Source organism: Malania oleifera, chromosome 11 (genome assembly GCF_029873635.1).
Source record: "Malania oleifera isolate guangnan ecotype guangnan chromosome 11, ASM2987363v1, whole genome shotgun sequence".
NCBI classification, from domain to species: domain Eukaryota; kingdom Viridiplantae; phylum Streptophyta; class Magnoliopsida; order Santalales; family Ximeniaceae; genus Malania; species Malania oleifera.
The window spans coordinates 9,165,164-9,184,333 of NC_080427.1; the positions used below are offsets into that span (position 1 = coordinate 9,165,164).

Here is a 19,170-nt window from a genome sequence, read left to right on the forward strand (position 1 = left end):
ACTGACAGGAATGCAAGAACTAGGCTCGTAAACTCCTCCTTCTACACTATGTAATAGTGTGATGCTCTTAGCCTTTCTTTTGGCTCACTCATTTGGGTTCTTCAGGGTTTTTCTCCGCCTGACCTTCAAGGGGATTGAAAGGCAAACCAACTGTACCTTCTTGTTTGTTAATCTTTCTTATTTAAGGACACCTCGTCCTTTCGTATTGTACCATTTTCAGTCATTAATGAAATATTTCTCATATGCAATAAATAAATAAATAAATTTTGGAAAAATCATGAAAATTTGGAGAGAAATTTTGTAAGATGGAAATTGACACCCATTTTGAAGCAAAGGTGGTGGAAAGCAGAAGCTGCAGAACTTTGAAAAATTCTGTGAAAATTTAAAGACTAAATTTTATGACACTTATTTATTCCATGCATGGAATATTTATCCTCATTCACCACTCCCTCTCTCCCCACTTCCAACCCTTTCACCAACCCCCAATCCACAGCCCCATCCACCATCCTACTCAAAACATCAGCTACTAGGACAAACAAAAAGGAGGAGAGTGGATCAACTTGTCCAATACCTCTTGAAGCCCTAAACCAAGACTTAGGTTCCCCATTAACAACTACCGAGAACCACACATTAAGCAAAGGCCTTGATTTGGTTGGTTTTCCTTAATGGAATTAACACCAACAGTATATTGCAGAGTAGGAGACCCTCGAAGGCATTATATCCAGATGTTTGTTTCTAGTGTCTTGAGAGCTCGGGATCCGCAGCACATCTATTTTTTCTTTGATCTTTATCTAAAGGAATTTGGAATAAGTTGTTTGGCCTTTCAAGGAGAATTAGGTTGTCTGAGTATGATGGAGGATTTATCACATAAGTCTTTTACAGGATCAGGGAAGAGCAGAGATGTTTGGTTTTGTGGACTTGTGGGAACTTCGCAGTTATTGGGAATTTGGATGGAAAGAAATACTCGTATTTTTACATGAAAATTTTAGTTTCATCATATCCATTCAAAAAATTTTTAAAAAAAAATTCTATAAATTGAAAATTCCACATACAGCACACGAGCATCTTATAAAATTAATTAACCAATTTTTATTTTTTTTGTAAAAAGACATATTTTGCATGTTTAGTCAAAAAGCATCATTTTAGATAATAATACCTTTAATTTTTTCTAAATACCCAATACATTCATCACATAACAACCTATTATGCACAAATGTGTGTTTTGAAAAGTTGTATCTACATAACTATTTTAATAACCTATTATATTTATATCTACTGGCCTAATGCTCACTTTATTTAACTTTCTTTCATGTCAACAAGGATTCACTCTTATGTTTTTTTAAGGAAGAATTAAGCATCAATATTTTAAATGACAGGAAAATAGCATAATAGCCTATAAAATTCATGATGCTACTCACAATTACAAATTTACAACATTGGAAACACACCCCTTCAATACCTACACTTTTGTTACTAAAGCTTCAAACCTCTTAACTCCAGCACACCTTGTTTTATTATCAGAGACAATATGCTTTACCAAGGGATAATCATTGTATATGTACATAATTTTTTATTTTAAAATGTTAATTCTAAGAACAATGTAATACGTTAATAAATATATATAAATATCAAATCAAGATATACATGAATATAATAAGGGATTACAAATTGGTTTAAAATAAGAATTAAAATCACGTTCCATAAGTTCAGGTAAATATGTGTTCAATATTTCTCAGAAATTTGATTCAAAAAATATAATTATAGTATTATTTGGTATAGATATCATGTTTTAATTATTTTAAATTTTATAGCCTCGTTACTCCTTTATGGCTATCATATTTGTGTCGTATTTGTAACGATAACAACTTTGCTGGGCCTTCTCAAATACGAATCCAGCATTTCATAAACATGCTTAAAATTTTAAAAATGTACTGGTATATGCGACACTTCTCCAACACTTTGAAGCATTTCTTGGACACTCTTTAAGCATTTTTTTTAACTTTATCATTGGAGTATTATGTATCTGTATCCATATTTTTTAACTGCAAATTAATATTAGCTTTTAAAATACTTTGAGAAACATATTTTAACTTACAAACCTAGATTATGACATGAATTTATCAATTTTCTTTTTAAAAAATCTAGAGTATACTAGAATTATCTAAATGTCTTAATTAAAATTATTAACTTGCAATCACATGCAACACTCGAGACATGTTGACCAGTATATACTTACGAACTGTGTAGGGGTCCCTGAAGATACTGCAGCACCATTAGAGAAACTGCAGGTCTTATTGCAGGCATCTTTTAGTACATGCATTAAGGTGCCAAACTCCCAAGATTTGGCAATGCATAAGTTTGATTTATTTGTTAATGAGGATGCCTCCACTTTGACTGTGTTTAGTTAATCTTGTCATCAAGAAAACGTCGAGGAGAAAAAAAAATGCTAGAAAAGGCTATTATTGCAAAAATCAGTGAAAATGAGTAACTATCATTAAAAATTTTGACTATTTGAATGAAATCAGCAAGAGATGGATCGGAAAAAATAATAATAATAAGTACCTCTAAAAAATTTTTAAAAAAAAAAATCAAGCCAAAACCTTTTGCATTCCACTTGCTCATTTTTTCTATTTTCTGTGATATGTGTTACTTGGAGTTTCCGCAAGTGCAAGAATTTGATGTGCACAAGGTAACTTAAAACAACAGTACAGCATGATAGCTGACACGTGTGTGAACAAATGAGTGTTATATCTTGCAAGGGTATACCTCACCTTTCATCAAATGGAAATACATGAGGAGTTGTAGTTATAACAGAACCCATGCTTGGAATGGTCACACCATCATCCAACACTAAATTAGCGGAAAAAATTTCATGAGTTCTGGCAGCAGCAGCAATTGGGGGACGACTCTTTATAGCAGGTGAAAGCCATAGTGCAGGGGGACAAAACTGGTGCCTGCAATCCCTTTCATACAACAAATGTAGACATCTAACCGCAGCATCCATAAGGGTTTTATTCTGTTCACAACTACCATTGGACAAGCCATTATAAACCAGTGTGTTAAGCATTGATGTGATTCTTCGTTGCTGCTCCAGTGTGAATGGGACCTAGCTCAATATCATGAAATACTTGAATAATTATCATTCAAAACAGCTATTGATCTCCAAATGGTTAGGAAAAACCTAGCATCATTTACCTGTTTTTCATAGAATTCTATGTCATCAAGAACCAACAGCAGGTGCGAATAGGTGGCGCAAAACAGATGAAGCTGACATGATATATCTTTTGAAATACCCTGCACACCATGCCTGAAAGACTCTATATCCCACACATCACAAGAATCCTCACCACTGCAGCTGGGCATAGGTTGACTGTTTATTGAGTCTGTACTATCAAAATCCACTAGGGACCTACCAGTGATTTTATGCAAAACTGAGACAAACTTATTACCTCCATCCTTAGTGGCCCATTTTTGCTTTTTCACAAAAGCCCCACTACTTTTGTTCTCTGAAATCTTACTTGAGCAAATACCCTCCTCAGAAGTATGAGCATTTGAAGGGAAAAGTGAACTTTCCAGGGCTCCCCAAAGATCGACAAGAAATCCAGGAGTAAAAGATAGCATGTTAAGAACAGGCAGCGATCCGACTGCAGGATTCAAGAGTGAAAAAATTCTAAGCATGTAAGAATAAAAATAAGCAATATCAAGAAGTTCCAACTTCACTTCCAGATTTGGGTCTGGCAAAGTATCAGCATCATGAATGCAAGCATCTTGCTTCAAGACTGCCAAAAGTTTACTAAGATGCCACTGCTCACAAATAGGCCTAAATAGGTCGATGTATGAGACCTTTAAGGGCCTGTAAGTTGTGTCTGTCTCATGCATAATAACATCAATGGGTTCTGCAGAACTTCCAATAGCAAATAGCAGTTCTTGGTTCTCGTTTCTTGTCCATCCAACGTTCTCAAGCCAAGCCAGAAAGCTCTCTGCATAAATGATAACAACCTGAACATATGATGCATAATCCACAGATTGAGTGAACCGTCTGGGATCTAAAGAATTGATCTCACTCTCTGTCACCAAGCATATGATGTTCGCAAGAGCCCAACCAACATGCGGCACCACTTTGGAGCAAGAAGGTACTTTCAACTGTTCCATCTTTGACATATCTGCTAAGATTTTATCCTTGAAGATCTGCCATCACCTGCCATTGCTTAATCAGTACCCCACAAATTTTAGCATTTGCAACGGTTCAAAGCTCAATGGAAAGAGAGAGAGAGAGAGAGAGAGAGAAAAGCACTTACTAGAGTGATTTATAATAGAACATAAATCCGGACTTCAATATAAATTGTATACTGATAAAAATAACATAAAAATGATACAATGCACATTGAGGTGATACAATAGTCAAAGGTGATAATGTACAGAACCAACTCTGTGCTCACCAGCTTAGGAGCTGTTTGATATATATATATATATATATATAAATAAAATAATAATAAATAAATAAAAGACAGCCCAGTGCACAAAGCTCTCGCGTATGCAGGGTCCGAGAGTCAAAACGAGAAATTTGATTTACCCAAAAAGTCTAGGGTAGGGATCTAGGGTAGGGTAAAAGGATTTAGTGATATTTATCCAATCTCATTGCAATGAATTGTTTCAGGATCAAGATTGACCCTTACTTTTTTCTTTTATTGAATTGACCCCCATCAAAACGAAATTCACTTGATCAATAGATGTACCTACCAATTCGACATAGATTCAAAATATTTCTTCAAATCATGTGATGAAGAAATTCAACCAGTCCCCCAAACCAAATTCTTATAGAAAAATAGAAAATTGCTTTTTTATTACTTGTTGATCCCCCTTGCTAGATTTATTGTTTGTTAATAACCTGATTTGGTGTGAGATAGAGATAGGCATATCTCACCTTATTATAATTACTTTACTGAATTTTTATGCTTTCAAATTTTACTTTACAATAAGAAATTTTATTGTACATGACAATTGAAAAATAGTAAAAATATTTTGTAATTGGCTTTATTATTATTATTTTTTAAAATGCATGTATATTTTTATTTAAATTATATTTAAATTCATATGATCATTTTATTTTAATTTTAATTTTAAAGTGTATAAAATGAATTATTTAATCCAAAAAAAAAAAAACTATTTCTGGGTATTAAAATTTCTAGCAACAGGTTGCCAAAACAGTTGAAACCATAAAAATCTGGTTTTCAGTTTTTTCGCAAATAGTTGAAAATCGACAATAGAAACAGAAAACTGACAACATATACAAGCGCACTTTTACAAGCTTCAGTTAGAGGAAAGAGTGACACATTAAGTTTACATGTAGGAAATTTATGAAATCAGGAGGTAAAATGATATAGGACTTATTTACAGATAATTGACGCAGCCACAATCATAATATATGACTAGCAATAGCATACCTATTTCACTTAATTTCATCTTTCTGTAGAATAAAGAAATACCATATTGCTTCTAAATGCTAAAGAACCATGTCTGTCAATCGCAATCATTTCTATATGTGCAGAGAGCCACTACACAAACCTAGTAAACCAAGAAGGTATTAAGAAAGCTGATTTCAGCATAGTTACAAGAAGAAAGGTTTCCTCCACATGTTCAAAGTCAATTGAAATTTCATCAAGGGACCAAACCCTAGTTGTTGACTGGAAAATTTTTGTACTTGAGGCATGGTTAGTTATCAATGTTTTGAAGGCAAAATCAAGGCTCGCCTTAAGACGAGGCATGCCTAAAATGCCTTGAGGACTCTTTAGAATACCAAACTCTCAAAATAAAAAATAATAATAATTTATGTTAAGGGTTACACACTCGCATAGAAGGTGCACCTTTTATGCTTTTTCAGCTGAGGTTTGCATACTTTGTATTATGCGCTTTGTTGGGCCACAAAAGACCCAAGCCGCTCAGGAGAGATTTGGCCATTTGGGAGCTCCACTCAGTAAGAGCTCATTTCAATCATTCAATATAAATAAGCAATTCTCAAGCCCAATTTCAAGGCTCATCCAATAAATTTTTTGAACCTGAACACAAACAGGCTCAGAAGGTTTTGGCTCATGAGTACCTCAGTTACATGCTATTGGGCTCATTTACTAGGCTCGGATTAGGCTCGTTAATGGGCCTTTTTTTTCCTTTTACACCCAAAAAAAAAAAGATTCTTTTTTATCACAAAAAAAAAAAAAAAAAGGTATATTAAGAGAGAAAGTGAGTACAAACAAGAGAGGAAGAGAAATACTCAAAAAAAAAGAGAACTAAAATAGCGAAAACCCAACCCATACCAGAACTGCCCACCTTCCTAAAACAAAAAACAAACAAAAGCTACCTAAGAAAGCCTCCAAATATATTAGCACCTCCTAAAACCAATCTTCAAAAATAAATCCCATTAATCATCACATCAGCTACACTAGACATGGATGAGCAATTTCATAAAGTATGTTTATGAAAACAGGTAACAAAATATGTTCAAGTAAACCAACATAATCATGTTTAGTACAAAAATACAGGCCAGTTTTCTTGTGAGAAGACTTTAAAAAGATTTTTCTTTAAAAGATATATATATACAAACGAAATTTCTTCAAATTCAATCTTACCACTAGAGTCCGGAAGCAAGGTGATAAAACAGACTTGTGCTTCAAAGCAGGCAGAAGAACTGATGGTAAACTTAGCAGAAGCCAAGGAATTGTCAGTACAAACACACAGTACTGTTCCGCAGCACACAGCAGGTCTGAGGATGCAGGGTCGTTTACATCAAAGTTTAAAACATGAAATGGCCGTAAAGCTAAAGTTAATGCGCTTGCAGTAATCAAGAATCGATCATCCAGTTGGGCAACACTGCATAATTTTGATGAATATGAACTACCCAAATTGTTAATGTATCTTCTAATACAACTGTATAGACCACTTTTTCTACTTCCCATAAAACGAACTAAATCCTTCACTGCTATATCTGCATCCTGTATATCCTCATTGGTAATGCTTTTCCACCCTTTCAGATCAGTTAAGGCAACAACCACACGAATTCCCAGAGAGGAAAGCGTAACAACACCTTGATCCTCTTGATGCAAAGAGTCACACTGTGCAAGAATAAATGAGCACAGAAAAATCAGCTTCCGTGATTGATAAGTCCATGTCCTTCTTTCTTCAAGTGTACCCGTTGCCAGAGAGCAAAAGTTTTTCATTGAATCTACACATTAAGAACAATCAAACAATTAAGACAACAGTAGTTTATCTGAAGGACATTAAAGGGAACAAATGAAACAAATGACCAGTGCCACACAACATAGACACGATACTTAAAAGGAAGGCAATACAAATAGATAACAGGGTAAACACAATGAAGAAACTCAAGGCATCATAACTAAATCCTACAGTGTCTAATAAATTCCCCATTTCTGTACCATTATTCGTTTGGGAAAGAACCACTGCCATAAAGCACATTATTTAACAAGAATAGGCTATGAAACAAACACGATTATGTTAATATAATTTAATATTTGTTATGGAAACAGGACCCAACCCTCCACTCTTCCACAAATATATAACAAAGGAAGAGAGAGAGAGAGAGAGAGAGAGAGAGAGAGAAAGAGAGAGAGAGAGAGAGAGAGAGAGAGAGAGAGAGAGAAGAAAAATAACGCAATTGACCTGGATCCTTCATCGAAAAACTGAAAAGATTCCACAAAAGCAACTTAGCAGCATATACTTAGGAACCTCACCCAGCCAATTTTCTTTCTTGCTTTCTTTAATACAATGCTCATTAATAAGAAGAAATAAAAACAAAAGAAAAGGTTAATACACAATCTCAATATAAGGTTCGTTTTTAGTAGATATCAAGACAAAGGCTGTTTTGAAGTTAGAATATGCATTTATATTTTGACACTTGCTCATTTCCATTAATTATTTATCCATTTCAAGAACCATAGCGCAAGCTACACTTTTCTTTCTTCTTTTTCTTTTTCTTTGACAAAAAAAAAAAAGATTTATGTTAAGAGTAGAAAGAGAAACATATAAACAGGAGGATAAAGAATCCTCTAAAAAACCCAAAAATAAAAAAGAAACAACAAAAACTGGAAAAAAACAAAAAAAACAAAAAAAAAATATTTAGTTTAGCAACGCTATCAAATCTCTCTGCATGTCACTCAGAGGAGCTCCTCTAAAAAACTCCACTTTGCATAACACCAAAGCAAAGTGCAGAAGACCACCTCATGCCATATAAAACTAGGAGTACTTGAGAGCCCTTGAAAGTTCTATCACTGGGCTCCAACCAAATAGAACTTATAACTACAAAAAAACAAAAAACAAAAAACAAAAAAAACAAAACAAAACAAAAACAAAAAACAAAAAAAAAAAACAGCAAAATAATAATAATAATAATAAATAATAAATAAAATAAAGCACACATCCAAAAAGCCTTCCCCTCATTTGCCCTGCCAATCCCCCTAAATGATGAAGACACAAACTCTCCAAAATGTGGACAAACTAAATGCTCCCCCAAAAATACCAAACATATGATTAAAAATACCCCCAAGAAAAGGTACAATGCAAGAACAATGAAACCCAGTCTCCTCACTCTGATAAAAAATCACACACATTACGAGATAATGCTACATAATCTACTTCAGACATTTTGCAGCTCAAAACCAACTGTGAACCCCACACGTAGGGTCACTGATAAAAAATATTTTAATTTTTTACTTTTCATTCTTTATGGAAGTCCTCAAGTCCCTCAAAAAAATTTCAGAAACTACATATTTAGGGATCTTTCTTCTGTTAAGAATTTCTTTTGAAAACATGAGCTAAAAAATATTAGGATTCCTTTTCAAGTAACCAAGGTTAACAATAGTCATCCCCCATTTCTTCTTCTCAATAATTCCTCACTTACCTCCTTTGTTAACTATTTTTTATGCGGTCGAAGGCACTCTGATGTAAATACTGCCATCACTAATATCTTTTCAAAATTTTAACTTTCCTTACATCTAAGGAGTTCCTTTTTTCCATGCTCTTCTGCCCCTGATGAGATGCTGACTTTCCTGCAATCGTCGATTTTGTCACCCTATCCATCCCCATCTTGTTGTTACTAGTACTCATGCTACCATTTTCCCAGCCTATCAGCAATCATATCATCCTCCATCTGCGCATTCTTACACTTGTCCTCCATAAAACCCCCTCTGAAATTCTCATCAGTTCAAACTTCAAACCACCCCTTACCTCAGCTCTCTGCCCACCATGGTCTTAAATTTCCACAAAATTGTCGAAATTTCCTATTTCCGTCCCCCTTGAAATTGAAATGGCAATCGATTTCCGTTTTACATAATTTCCATTGAAATTTCAATGTATCATTCGAAATTTATTGGATCTCAAAATCTTAGCAAAACTAGTCAAAATTTTACCTATAGAACAAAATTTCCTCAGAATTCAAATGGGAGATTTAGGAGCGAAGTGAAATTTCTCTCTCAATTTATGTTTTCTTTTTTATTAAAACAAAAAGATTATTACAAGGGATTTTGAAATTATATGAAAAAATAAACTTGCAACAACATTTTTTATCTAAGTATTCATCTCAAAATTATCATTATTTGTATGATAAATAATATTCAAATGATTTAGGAATTTAATTTGTATTAACTGAATAATTTTAATGCACATTATCTTATACACAAATTATATCACATTTTTTCCACCTCATACAAAGCATAGGTGTATCTAATTTCTAATATATTAGTCCTAAAACTTATATTATTATGTCTATTAACCATTTCTAAAGTTTCATAAAAGAATTCCATGATTTACTACTAATTTCCATTTAATTTTTCAAATTGAAATCGAAATTAACATTGAAATCGAAAGTTCCGTACTTTTAGAGCTTCGAAGTTTTAGTCAAAATCGAAATCTAAGACCTTGCTGACCACTTACAATGCCCTCTCACATAAACCACTCTCGCCAGAGAGGATGCATTACAAAGCTATGTCTCCTCCGCTTGCTTGCTTTGCCCAAAACCTGACCTACTCTTCCCCTCCTTTTCAAAGCCCACCATGTCACAAGCCTCACCTCTCCCAGTCAACTGAAAATAAATGTTAGGCTTGAGGTGTACCCAACTGTACAGCTTCTTCAGTTGTATGTTGGGCCCCTGGAACATGAGCCTGTGATGAACAAACAGTCCCATTCTTGTTGACTTTTTGAGTCCGATCCTTGTTTTGATGCTGACCAAGCACATGTATCTTATGTGTGTATTTAGTAAATGAGCAAGTTTACAGTACAGCACACACATAAGGTAAAGGGAAGTGGAAGCCAAGACTAGACTTAAAGCGCATACAACTTGGCGTATTCCACGACGAATTGAAGAGCAAAAGAAGAAGACATTTGTTTTTTGTTGTATTGCATTTTTGTTTTTGATTTGGGTTGTAATAATGCATATCACACATGGTGTGGGTAAATGCTCAAATATAGACCATAGACTGACCCTAGGGAACCAACGTTTTCACGGAAAATCTTTTTGACAAATTTTAAGGACAACACAGGCCAAAAATATAAGTTTATGAAATGCTTAGTTGACCGACCAGACCTTAAGCCAGAAAATTAATTTTTTATTTAGTTCAGTTGACCGGTCGTTTTTTCAACTTCACCTTCCTCAACCGACTGAACACTATGAATTTGAATTACGCTTTTTGGCCAGCCAACCGGCACTTTGCTCGGTCGACCCAAGTTCTTTATTTGGCCTTATTTCAGCGCTCAGCCGACCGGCGAAATGAGTACAAAATGTGCTCAGCCGACTGACCGTTGGTGCTCAGCTGGCTGACCAAAAATGTCAGCCAACCGAGCTACGAACGATTGGAAATCGCCCTTGGTCAGCTGATCGAGCAATATGCTCAGTCGACCGAGGCTCTCGGGTTGGCTTAATTTTTCAGCGCTAAACGAGTTTAATTTTTAATTAAACAATTTTTAAAATGCCTAATATGTCCCTAACGGTCAAATTTTCTAAAAAAATCTATAAATACCCCCTTCATAAGCATAATTAAGTAGATGGATTAGCCAAAAATCCTCTCAAAATATTTTGCTATATTTTCATCTCCAAAGCTCTTAATTCATACTCTCTTCATTATTTCTTTGAAAAATCTTTCCAAGAGAGCTTTGATTATCTATTCTTGCTTCCTTCTCCTGCAAATTCATTGCATTTGAAGGTTGATTAAGAATCATTTTCTTGGGCATTTATTATATCATTTAAAACATTTTACTCTCACTTAGCTTACATTTTTCAAAATCATTCTTGAGAGTAAGATTATAGTTTCTCCCACAACTTTTATTTGATAAATATTTTTGGGAGTAAACTATATATAGCCTGTGAATCTTGCACATTTATTGCAAGATTTCAAAGGCTCACTAATCCTTATTGCAAAATTTCTTGTGAGCAAATACCCTAGGCTTCTCCTATATTTATTTTGAAATATATTTTTGAGAAAATCTTTGGGTAGATTAAGAGCATCTTGAGCATATTTTCATTCACATATCTTTGCTTGAAAAGGTCTCTTATTTTTATTTGGGCAACAATTATTTGAAAGCAAATACCCTAGGTTCTCTTTTTTTTTTTCTTTGAAAAACGTTTCTAGGAGAAAATTTTTATTAGGGTTCAAATCTTTGAGTTTTCATCATATATATCTTACTTCAAAGATTGGAATATTTATTTTGAGAAAAACACCCAAACTCACATTGAGCTTATCTTTACATCATACGTGAGTGCATTAGAGCTTCAACTTGCACATCCCTGCTTGATTTGAGAAGCAGTTATTTGTACGAAAATTATTTTTGATTATCTTGTTGTATTCCCAGTGTGTGATCGTTGGAAGAGGAGGCACCATCCTGTAAGGTGTGGGTTTTGGCACCGCCCGTAAAGTGTTGCTGGGTTTTGGCTCCGCCCGGAAAGTGTAGCTGAAGTGACACCGCCTCATAAGGTGTACAGGTTGTGGCTTAGCCCCGTAATTGAGCTGGGGAATCTCCGCCCCATAAGGAGAGTATAAGTGGCGTCGCTCTGCGCGGTTAAAGTGAGCACTAGTGGAATCCTCTTACTTATGAGCTTGAGGTGGGGATGTAAGTAGTATTGGCCAATCCCCAATAACAAATATTGTGTCTGCGCTCTTCTCTTTCCCTACGCTTTTAATTTTCTGCACTTATATGTTTATATTTTTATTATTGTGAATGATTGGGAAATACTGAGATTGCATTGATTGTTTTACATATCTGCTCAGTTAAATTATTGTCGTATTTCCGATTGCAAAGAAAGACACTAGGTTTGTGCAACGCTGATTGTGGAATTTGAATTTAACCTAGGAGAAATTTTTTAAATACCCAATTCACCCCCCTCATGGGAATACACCATTCCTCTCAATTTTGGCCCAGCTAAGTCCTGTGCATATTAGAGATCTCAAAAACCCTTAAAAGCTCCCTTGGGAGCCCAACAAATTGCAAATGGGTCAGATCTCCCTCTAAAGCCCCTGGATTATTTCCCAATAACTTGGCAGCTGGGCCATACATGTTGTGATGTCAATAATCACTGGGCCAGCTCATTCAAAACCCACCCCACTCTCTGGTGCACTCGCAATTATCCACTTCCTCTCACAAACATTAGTTTCTCCTAAAACACCAGGACTACCAGCTACCACCGCTCCAGCTCACCATTTGGGAACCTCGACAATTCCAACATTACCATCCACTCTTTTCAACCTCTGAACAACCGGACAGACCTCCTTCCAGCTCCACCAACCATGCGTCCCTAAAGGTAGATCCACACCTTTACTCGTGTTCTCTGAACCCATAATCACCTGCGGCTCTTGCAAAAACCTCCACCAACCCACAATCTCTATTGTATAGTTAAACAGTCCAAACCTTTACTGATCAACTATCCCTAATATCATTTCCAGTTTTATTTTTACCATTTGGATGACGGTAAAAGTAAGCAAGGAAGGGGCAACTGGAATTAGCTATTTTGAAATGCTCTATTAATTATGATGGGGGTTGAAAAGAAGAGTTTCCTTAGTTAGCTTTTGTTAGGACACACACATCTAAGACACAAAGTAATAAAGCCATTAACTCAATTTCTCAATTCTCAAATTCCAAAGAGATTACAGCCCACCATAAATAATAAAACCTTAAGATCTACCATCCAGAATTAATGCAACCATTGTTTCCTAAATAGAATACTAAAATAATAATTTTTTTTTTTTTATTTTCTAAGATGATGCAAAGCTCTTCCAGGCTGGACCTCTCCACTAAGAACTGCTTCTACCATTGTCTTGTGACATTCCACTCCCACTGTGTAGGTATTGTCCGCTTTGGGGGCAAACCCTAAGTTTTGTCCTTGCTCAAAAGGCACCTATACAGGAGAGGCATACAATCCTCATAAAATTCAAAGCCCCTTCATCTACCCAAGTGGTGTGGGACTCCTCCCCACGCCAAGAACCTCAATTCTGAGTTGTCTCCTACTCCCACCAGGTACCAAGCTTTGTGCCTTGTGGGGGCAAAAGACAGCCCAGAACTGAGGTTATTGGGGTGGGAACGAGTCCCACGTAGCTCAGGGAGGTGAAGAGGCCTTGGAATATGGAGATTGGATCCCTCTCTTGTGTAGGCGCCTTTTAAGGAAGGACAAAATCGTGAGGGATTCACCCCCAAAGTGGACAATACCTACACAATGGGAGTGGGCTATCACATATGGTATCGGAATTGGATCCCAACCAAAAATGTGGAGACAACACATGCCAACGATGGCATGTCCTGGTAGCGTGGGTGGTACCCACTATCCTATGCCTTGTGGGAGCAGGAGACAGCCCAAAACTGAGGTTCTTGGGGTGGAGAGGAGTTCCAAATCACTCAGGGAGGTGAAGAGGCCTTAGCTTAAATGGGGATTGGATCCCTCTCCTATGTAGGCGCCTTTTGAGGAAGGACAAAACCGCAAAGGGTTCGCCCCCAAAGTGGGCAATACCTAGACAGTGGGAGTGGACTATCACAATTCTCTCCTGTAACAAAAACAAAAGAAGGACTAGGAGAATGGGAAGAACTAGAACTAACACTCAAAGCAAGCTCTAGCATCTAATACAGGCTAGGAATGTAACTCAAGACATAACAAGCCAAACCAACCTTGACGCTCATTATGTTCAATGGGAAGAACTAGAACTAAAACTCGAAGCAAGCTCTGGCATCTAATTCAGGCTAGGAATGTAACTCAACTCATAACAAGCTAAACCAACCTTGAAACTCATAAGTCATAAAGTTCTCATAACCATAAAAAATCAGATGATATTGACACTCTCATGGTCCCGCACAATATACTGCAGGCCAGCATATCACAAACATTAGAATGGAGATGGAATGAAATTCCATCACCCATCAAAACAAGTAACTTTATCTCCACATCTAATCCTATAACCAAATATCTGCATCCAGCAAGTCCAAAATGGTTGTATCTGAAACTTAATGAAAAACACATTGAGAAATCATATTAGCTTCAGCTTCAATATGAACAAAGGCATGCATGGGCTGTCAACTCCCTCAAACATAATTGTGCCAGCATGATGGAAGAGCTCATTCAATTTAGAAAGCTGTCTTGAATCAGGATTTGCAAAGCTCTGATAAATAACTGCACAAACCTAGACCATATGCACTTTCTCATTATTGATTTATTCTTCCTCCTAACTACTCCTGAGTTCCAATGAATTGTGTACGCAATCACCCTTTTTATTCAGGTCCCTCTTTCTCACCTCATTCAAATGCTTCATCTTCAAACATTTTCAATATGAGCTTTCCTTCTTGAAACATTAAGATCTACCCACTTTTCCAGCTGTACTTCGTGTGCATGACATCATTTTTAACATTCTTTGCAGAAGATGCCTACGATCATTGGACTTGAAATGGCGATTATGTACAAATCTTATATCATAGCCCACCAACGTATCAAAAAATTTATGCTGCAAATTTTCCTCCAATTGACACCTCAGAATTTATGCATATCAACCATCCACCCCTTTACCATGCAGAGTGACCCCGCCATGGTTAGCAGGGATGAATTTTTCAATCATTATCTCCATCCTAGTGGGACTTAAGGCTTGCTCCTTGTTAATATTGTATAATTTCCATTCTATTCATCTGGTTACAAGTCTCTCTACATGGTTCTTACATTGGGACTCAACACTCTATTCCCCCAAGGTGCCAGCATATCCTCTGGGTTATGTGAAAGCTAAATTTACCTCATCCTCATTCCCAACCCCTTTATAAACAAGAAGACTCTTGAATAGGTTAAAAACAATAATACAAGACATTTGATTCACTTTTCCCACGAAACTCAACCAATTACTCTTTATACCATAATCAAGCAATGGGCGGCATGCATTTTGAAAAGAATATGTTTTTGGTTCTATTTTTATATATTTTTTTTTATATTCCGATTTAGTTTATATTTAGAAATAAAAAATTTAAAAAAAAAAGAGACTAAGACTATATGTATTTATAAATACAATATAAAAATGAACATAACACATACAAACAAATAAAACAAATTAAAAAAATAAGAAATCCCGAAAACGACCTGCTTTTTTTGAACCTATTTTTAAAGAACTCGAAAAAAAAAATAGAAAATTGAAAAAGAAGCATTTTCTAGTAGAAGCCCTGTAATCCATATGTCCATCTTTTCAGTCAGAGTCCAGGCAAGCTAATGAAGAAGTCAAATTGCTACTAAAATCTAACGATGTCCTTATTGTTCTAGTCATTGGCTGTAAACATCTCTCTACAAGACTATGTATGTGGTCCCTCCAGTCCTGCCCATCTCTCTGTAAGGGCTCAAACAAACCTTCATAATCTTTCTTTTCAACCAGTCTGATATGATTATCCAGGCCACATCAGTTAAATGGTATTTCTTGGGTACAGGCGCAGTCGGTTTTAGGCAGTGTAGGCTTCCTGGACTTAGGTTATTGATGGATTAGGAATTGTGAGTCTGGGTAGTAGGTAAAATACGATAGTTGGGTCAGTTTAGATCACGAGGACACAGTTATCTTATAACCACATTGGGCAAACAGAACCAAACCTGTAGTCTGATTAAGAAGGAAAATGAAGACAATGATGGCATTCCATGCTCTTGCATTGGCTGTTGTTGATTGGTGAGGAAGATATTGGAAGGGTAGGTTTGCAGCAACGTCTTCAAAGGTACTTCTGTAATGACTTGGAAGGCTTAACTGGGTGTGGGATGGCTAATCTGAAGTAGTATGGCACAGTCATGCTGACGGATCCATTGGTGAGCTAATGTTTAAAGATTTTCTGGTATGAATGGTGCTTTGAATTGAAAAGGAAGGCACTATTAATAGCAATGGCATAGAATGTGAATGATATCTAGTTTGTGACTCTAGCTTGGGGACTGGTTGGCATCAAATGAGGGATTGGAGATTTGGTTGAGAGAGGAAAGCATTAATGCCGATGAGGCTGGGTTTTGGAGATTGCAGGTGAGAATCAGATGGCTAGAGTTTCAACCAAACTTGAAAAAGATTCGGGTGTGATGGTGGCAATAACAGTAGGCAGCACTTATGGTAGTAATTATTGGCTGACTGGGGTGTGATGGTGGCAGTATACAGCAGCACTGGTGAAAGCAGCAGCAGCAACTGTGCTCTGATAGCGGTTTGTGCAGGACACTTGCATCCATGGCTGAAAGAAGGAAAACCCTAAACTTGATTTCTTAATATTACCATATTGAAATACTGAATTCCAAAGAGATTACAACCTATGATTATAAAATAAAACCCTAAAACCTACTTTCCGAAATTAACATAACCACTCTTTCCCAGAAATAACTTACTAAAATAAAAATTAATAAATTCATCACAACAAAGCACGGTGTAATTCCTTGCTAGGCCCTTTCTCCATATCGAACCACAGCCACCATCAATGTGAAGTACTTTCTATTTCAAGTTGAGTCAAGCAAGATGCCCCCTCAAAATCCATGGGCTATCCAAATCCTGAACCATATCACACAGAATTAAATATGACACATACTAAAATTTTCTTGAGATTGGCAGATAAACTAGATTAAACATGCTCCAATCCCAAGAATTAAGATAGTACAAAAATGGGAAATGGCAGGAATTTTCAAACCATTAACAAGAATGCCAAGAAAAATGAAAGGCCCGTAGATTCCAGTCAAAAGTATAAAAATAGAATTTGCCATAAATACTTACAAGAACTTAATGGAATTTTTAATGTCCATTATCTAATATACAGAAAATCTGACATACTAAGGTAGTGAAACAATTACTGATACAAAGACTTTGATATAAATGAATTAATAAAGGAAAATCTTCAGGTATCAAAATATAAAAAATTGGCATACCGGTTGAGTTTATGCTCTCCAACAGAATTTTGAAGCAATTATGCATACAATCTATATCTCCAGTTCGAATCTTCTCATGTCGAATTGATAAATATGTAATAAAGAAAAGAAAAGGTCTCAAAAGGTTGCTGGAAATCCAGCTTCTGCTCACTTTAGCAGCACGATGATTCGCTAAGCTTGCCCATTCTTGTTGAAGCTGTAAAGCAACCATCTTCACTATATAGTGGCGCCTCCACACTCTCTGAAATAGTAGGAAACATATTCATCTTTCTTTTTTTTCCTTCCACGTATTATTCAAATTCCAATAATACGCAACATTTTCAGACTAAAATGTCTCATTCTTTTTTTCTTTTTTCTTTTTAAATCAGAATGTCCCATTATATCCAGACAAAGGAACACACAAGTTAACCAGAAATTTATCATATTCAACCATAAAAATCTTAAGTTCATCCAATATTCAACTTGAATCTCTCTCCTACTAATTTCTTAAGTATCATAATATCAACTACTTCATTTATGTAGGTTCACTCTAGGATATCCAGCCCATGGACCTCCTCATCGATCAGTGTCTCGCACATGTTTTACATATGAACTATGAACCCACAAAAACCACACAGTACTTATTTCGGAAGTATCAAAATATCAAATACCTATATCAAGCAGGTTCACCCTAGGATATCCAACCCATGGGTCTCCCCATGGATCGGTCTCCTGAACATGTTTTACGTGTGTACCTACAAAAACCGCATGAAATCCAAGGATTCAAATTTTCATTCATGATTTTCAAGGTAGACTCTACTTTTTAGATTTTTATGTAAAACATGAGAAGGGGTTAGGCTTGAACTTGTTCCCTTTAGGTGAAACTTCATTTCCTTATATTCAACTACAAAGCAAATCTTTGATAACACTAGCACTCTCGTTATACTAATAATTCAAATAAATAATAACATAAATATAATGAAATAACATAATATATACACATAAAAATATAATAAATATGCGAATTTCAGAGACTGTCCAGACTATGACCATACTTTCAGAAGCGCTCCCCACCACCACCAGGGGTTCCCTCTCAAGGTATCCTAGGGTTCAATCTAAGATGCCAGGAGCACAGAAAAAAGAAATATATAATTATACAGCAATCATTGTTTAACTCAAAACTGAACAGTAAACTCCCTCTTGTGGATTCAAACCTTTTTCTCAAGGAAAGGAGCTGGTATTGTCAGATGATTTGTGCAGGCATGCAAATAGCTGAAGGTGTTCCAAATAGTGCTTTATCTTCTGATCAGTTTGTAATTGTTAATAGACAAAAATATACTGACCTGCCCTAAGGTTTGCCAAAACAGATGCAAGCTTCCCCTAAATTAAGAAAATAACACCAATCTCCCTAGCATTCAAATATGATGACAATAATATCCTCTCAATTGGTTGATTCCCCATGATGGCATGATATGTTCATCTTAATAACAAACTTGACCCCCTAAATGGTTGATTCCCCATGATGGCATGATACGTTCATCTTAATAACAACTTGACCCCCTAAATGGTAAGTGGAAGAAGCCCTGACACCACACCCAAAAAAAAAAAATCATCAGGAGATTCATACTTGTGGGAAAATTTGTCAAAATTTTTCTAGTATGTCCATTTTGTCATATCCTTTCACAATTTACATGTTAAATCCAAAGAAGGGCAGCTCATTAGCAAAATTCTGTTTGGAGAGAGGGTGGTCGCATAAGATTCATTGTTTAAATGTCAAAGAAGATTGGGGTCATTTTTGAATATCA

At 35.9% G+C, this 19,170-nt stretch overlaps 1 protein-coding gene across 5 annotated transcripts in view; it reads right to left on the reverse strand.

Annotated features, from left to right (window-relative positions):
- LOC131168438 (E3 ubiquitin-protein ligase UPL7) overlaps window positions 1–19,170 on the reverse strand; it is a 90,086-nt gene that overhangs the window by 54,936 nt on the left and 15,980 nt on the right. For all 5 annotated transcript variants that reach the window (XM_058127861.1, XM_058127860.1, XM_058127863.1 and 2 more), the window contains exons 3-6: window positions 17,387–17,627; window positions 6,624–7,216; window positions 3,196–4,188; window positions 2,772–3,106 (exon numbers count right to left, since the gene is read on the reverse strand). In XM_058127861.1, coding sequence (XP_057983844.1) covers window positions 2,772–3,106; window positions 3,196–4,188; window positions 6,624–7,216; window positions 17,387–17,627 — 2,162 coding nt within the window. The remainder of the gene's footprint in view (window positions 1–2,771; window positions 3,107–3,195; window positions 4,189–6,623; window positions 7,217–17,386; window positions 17,628–19,170) is intronic.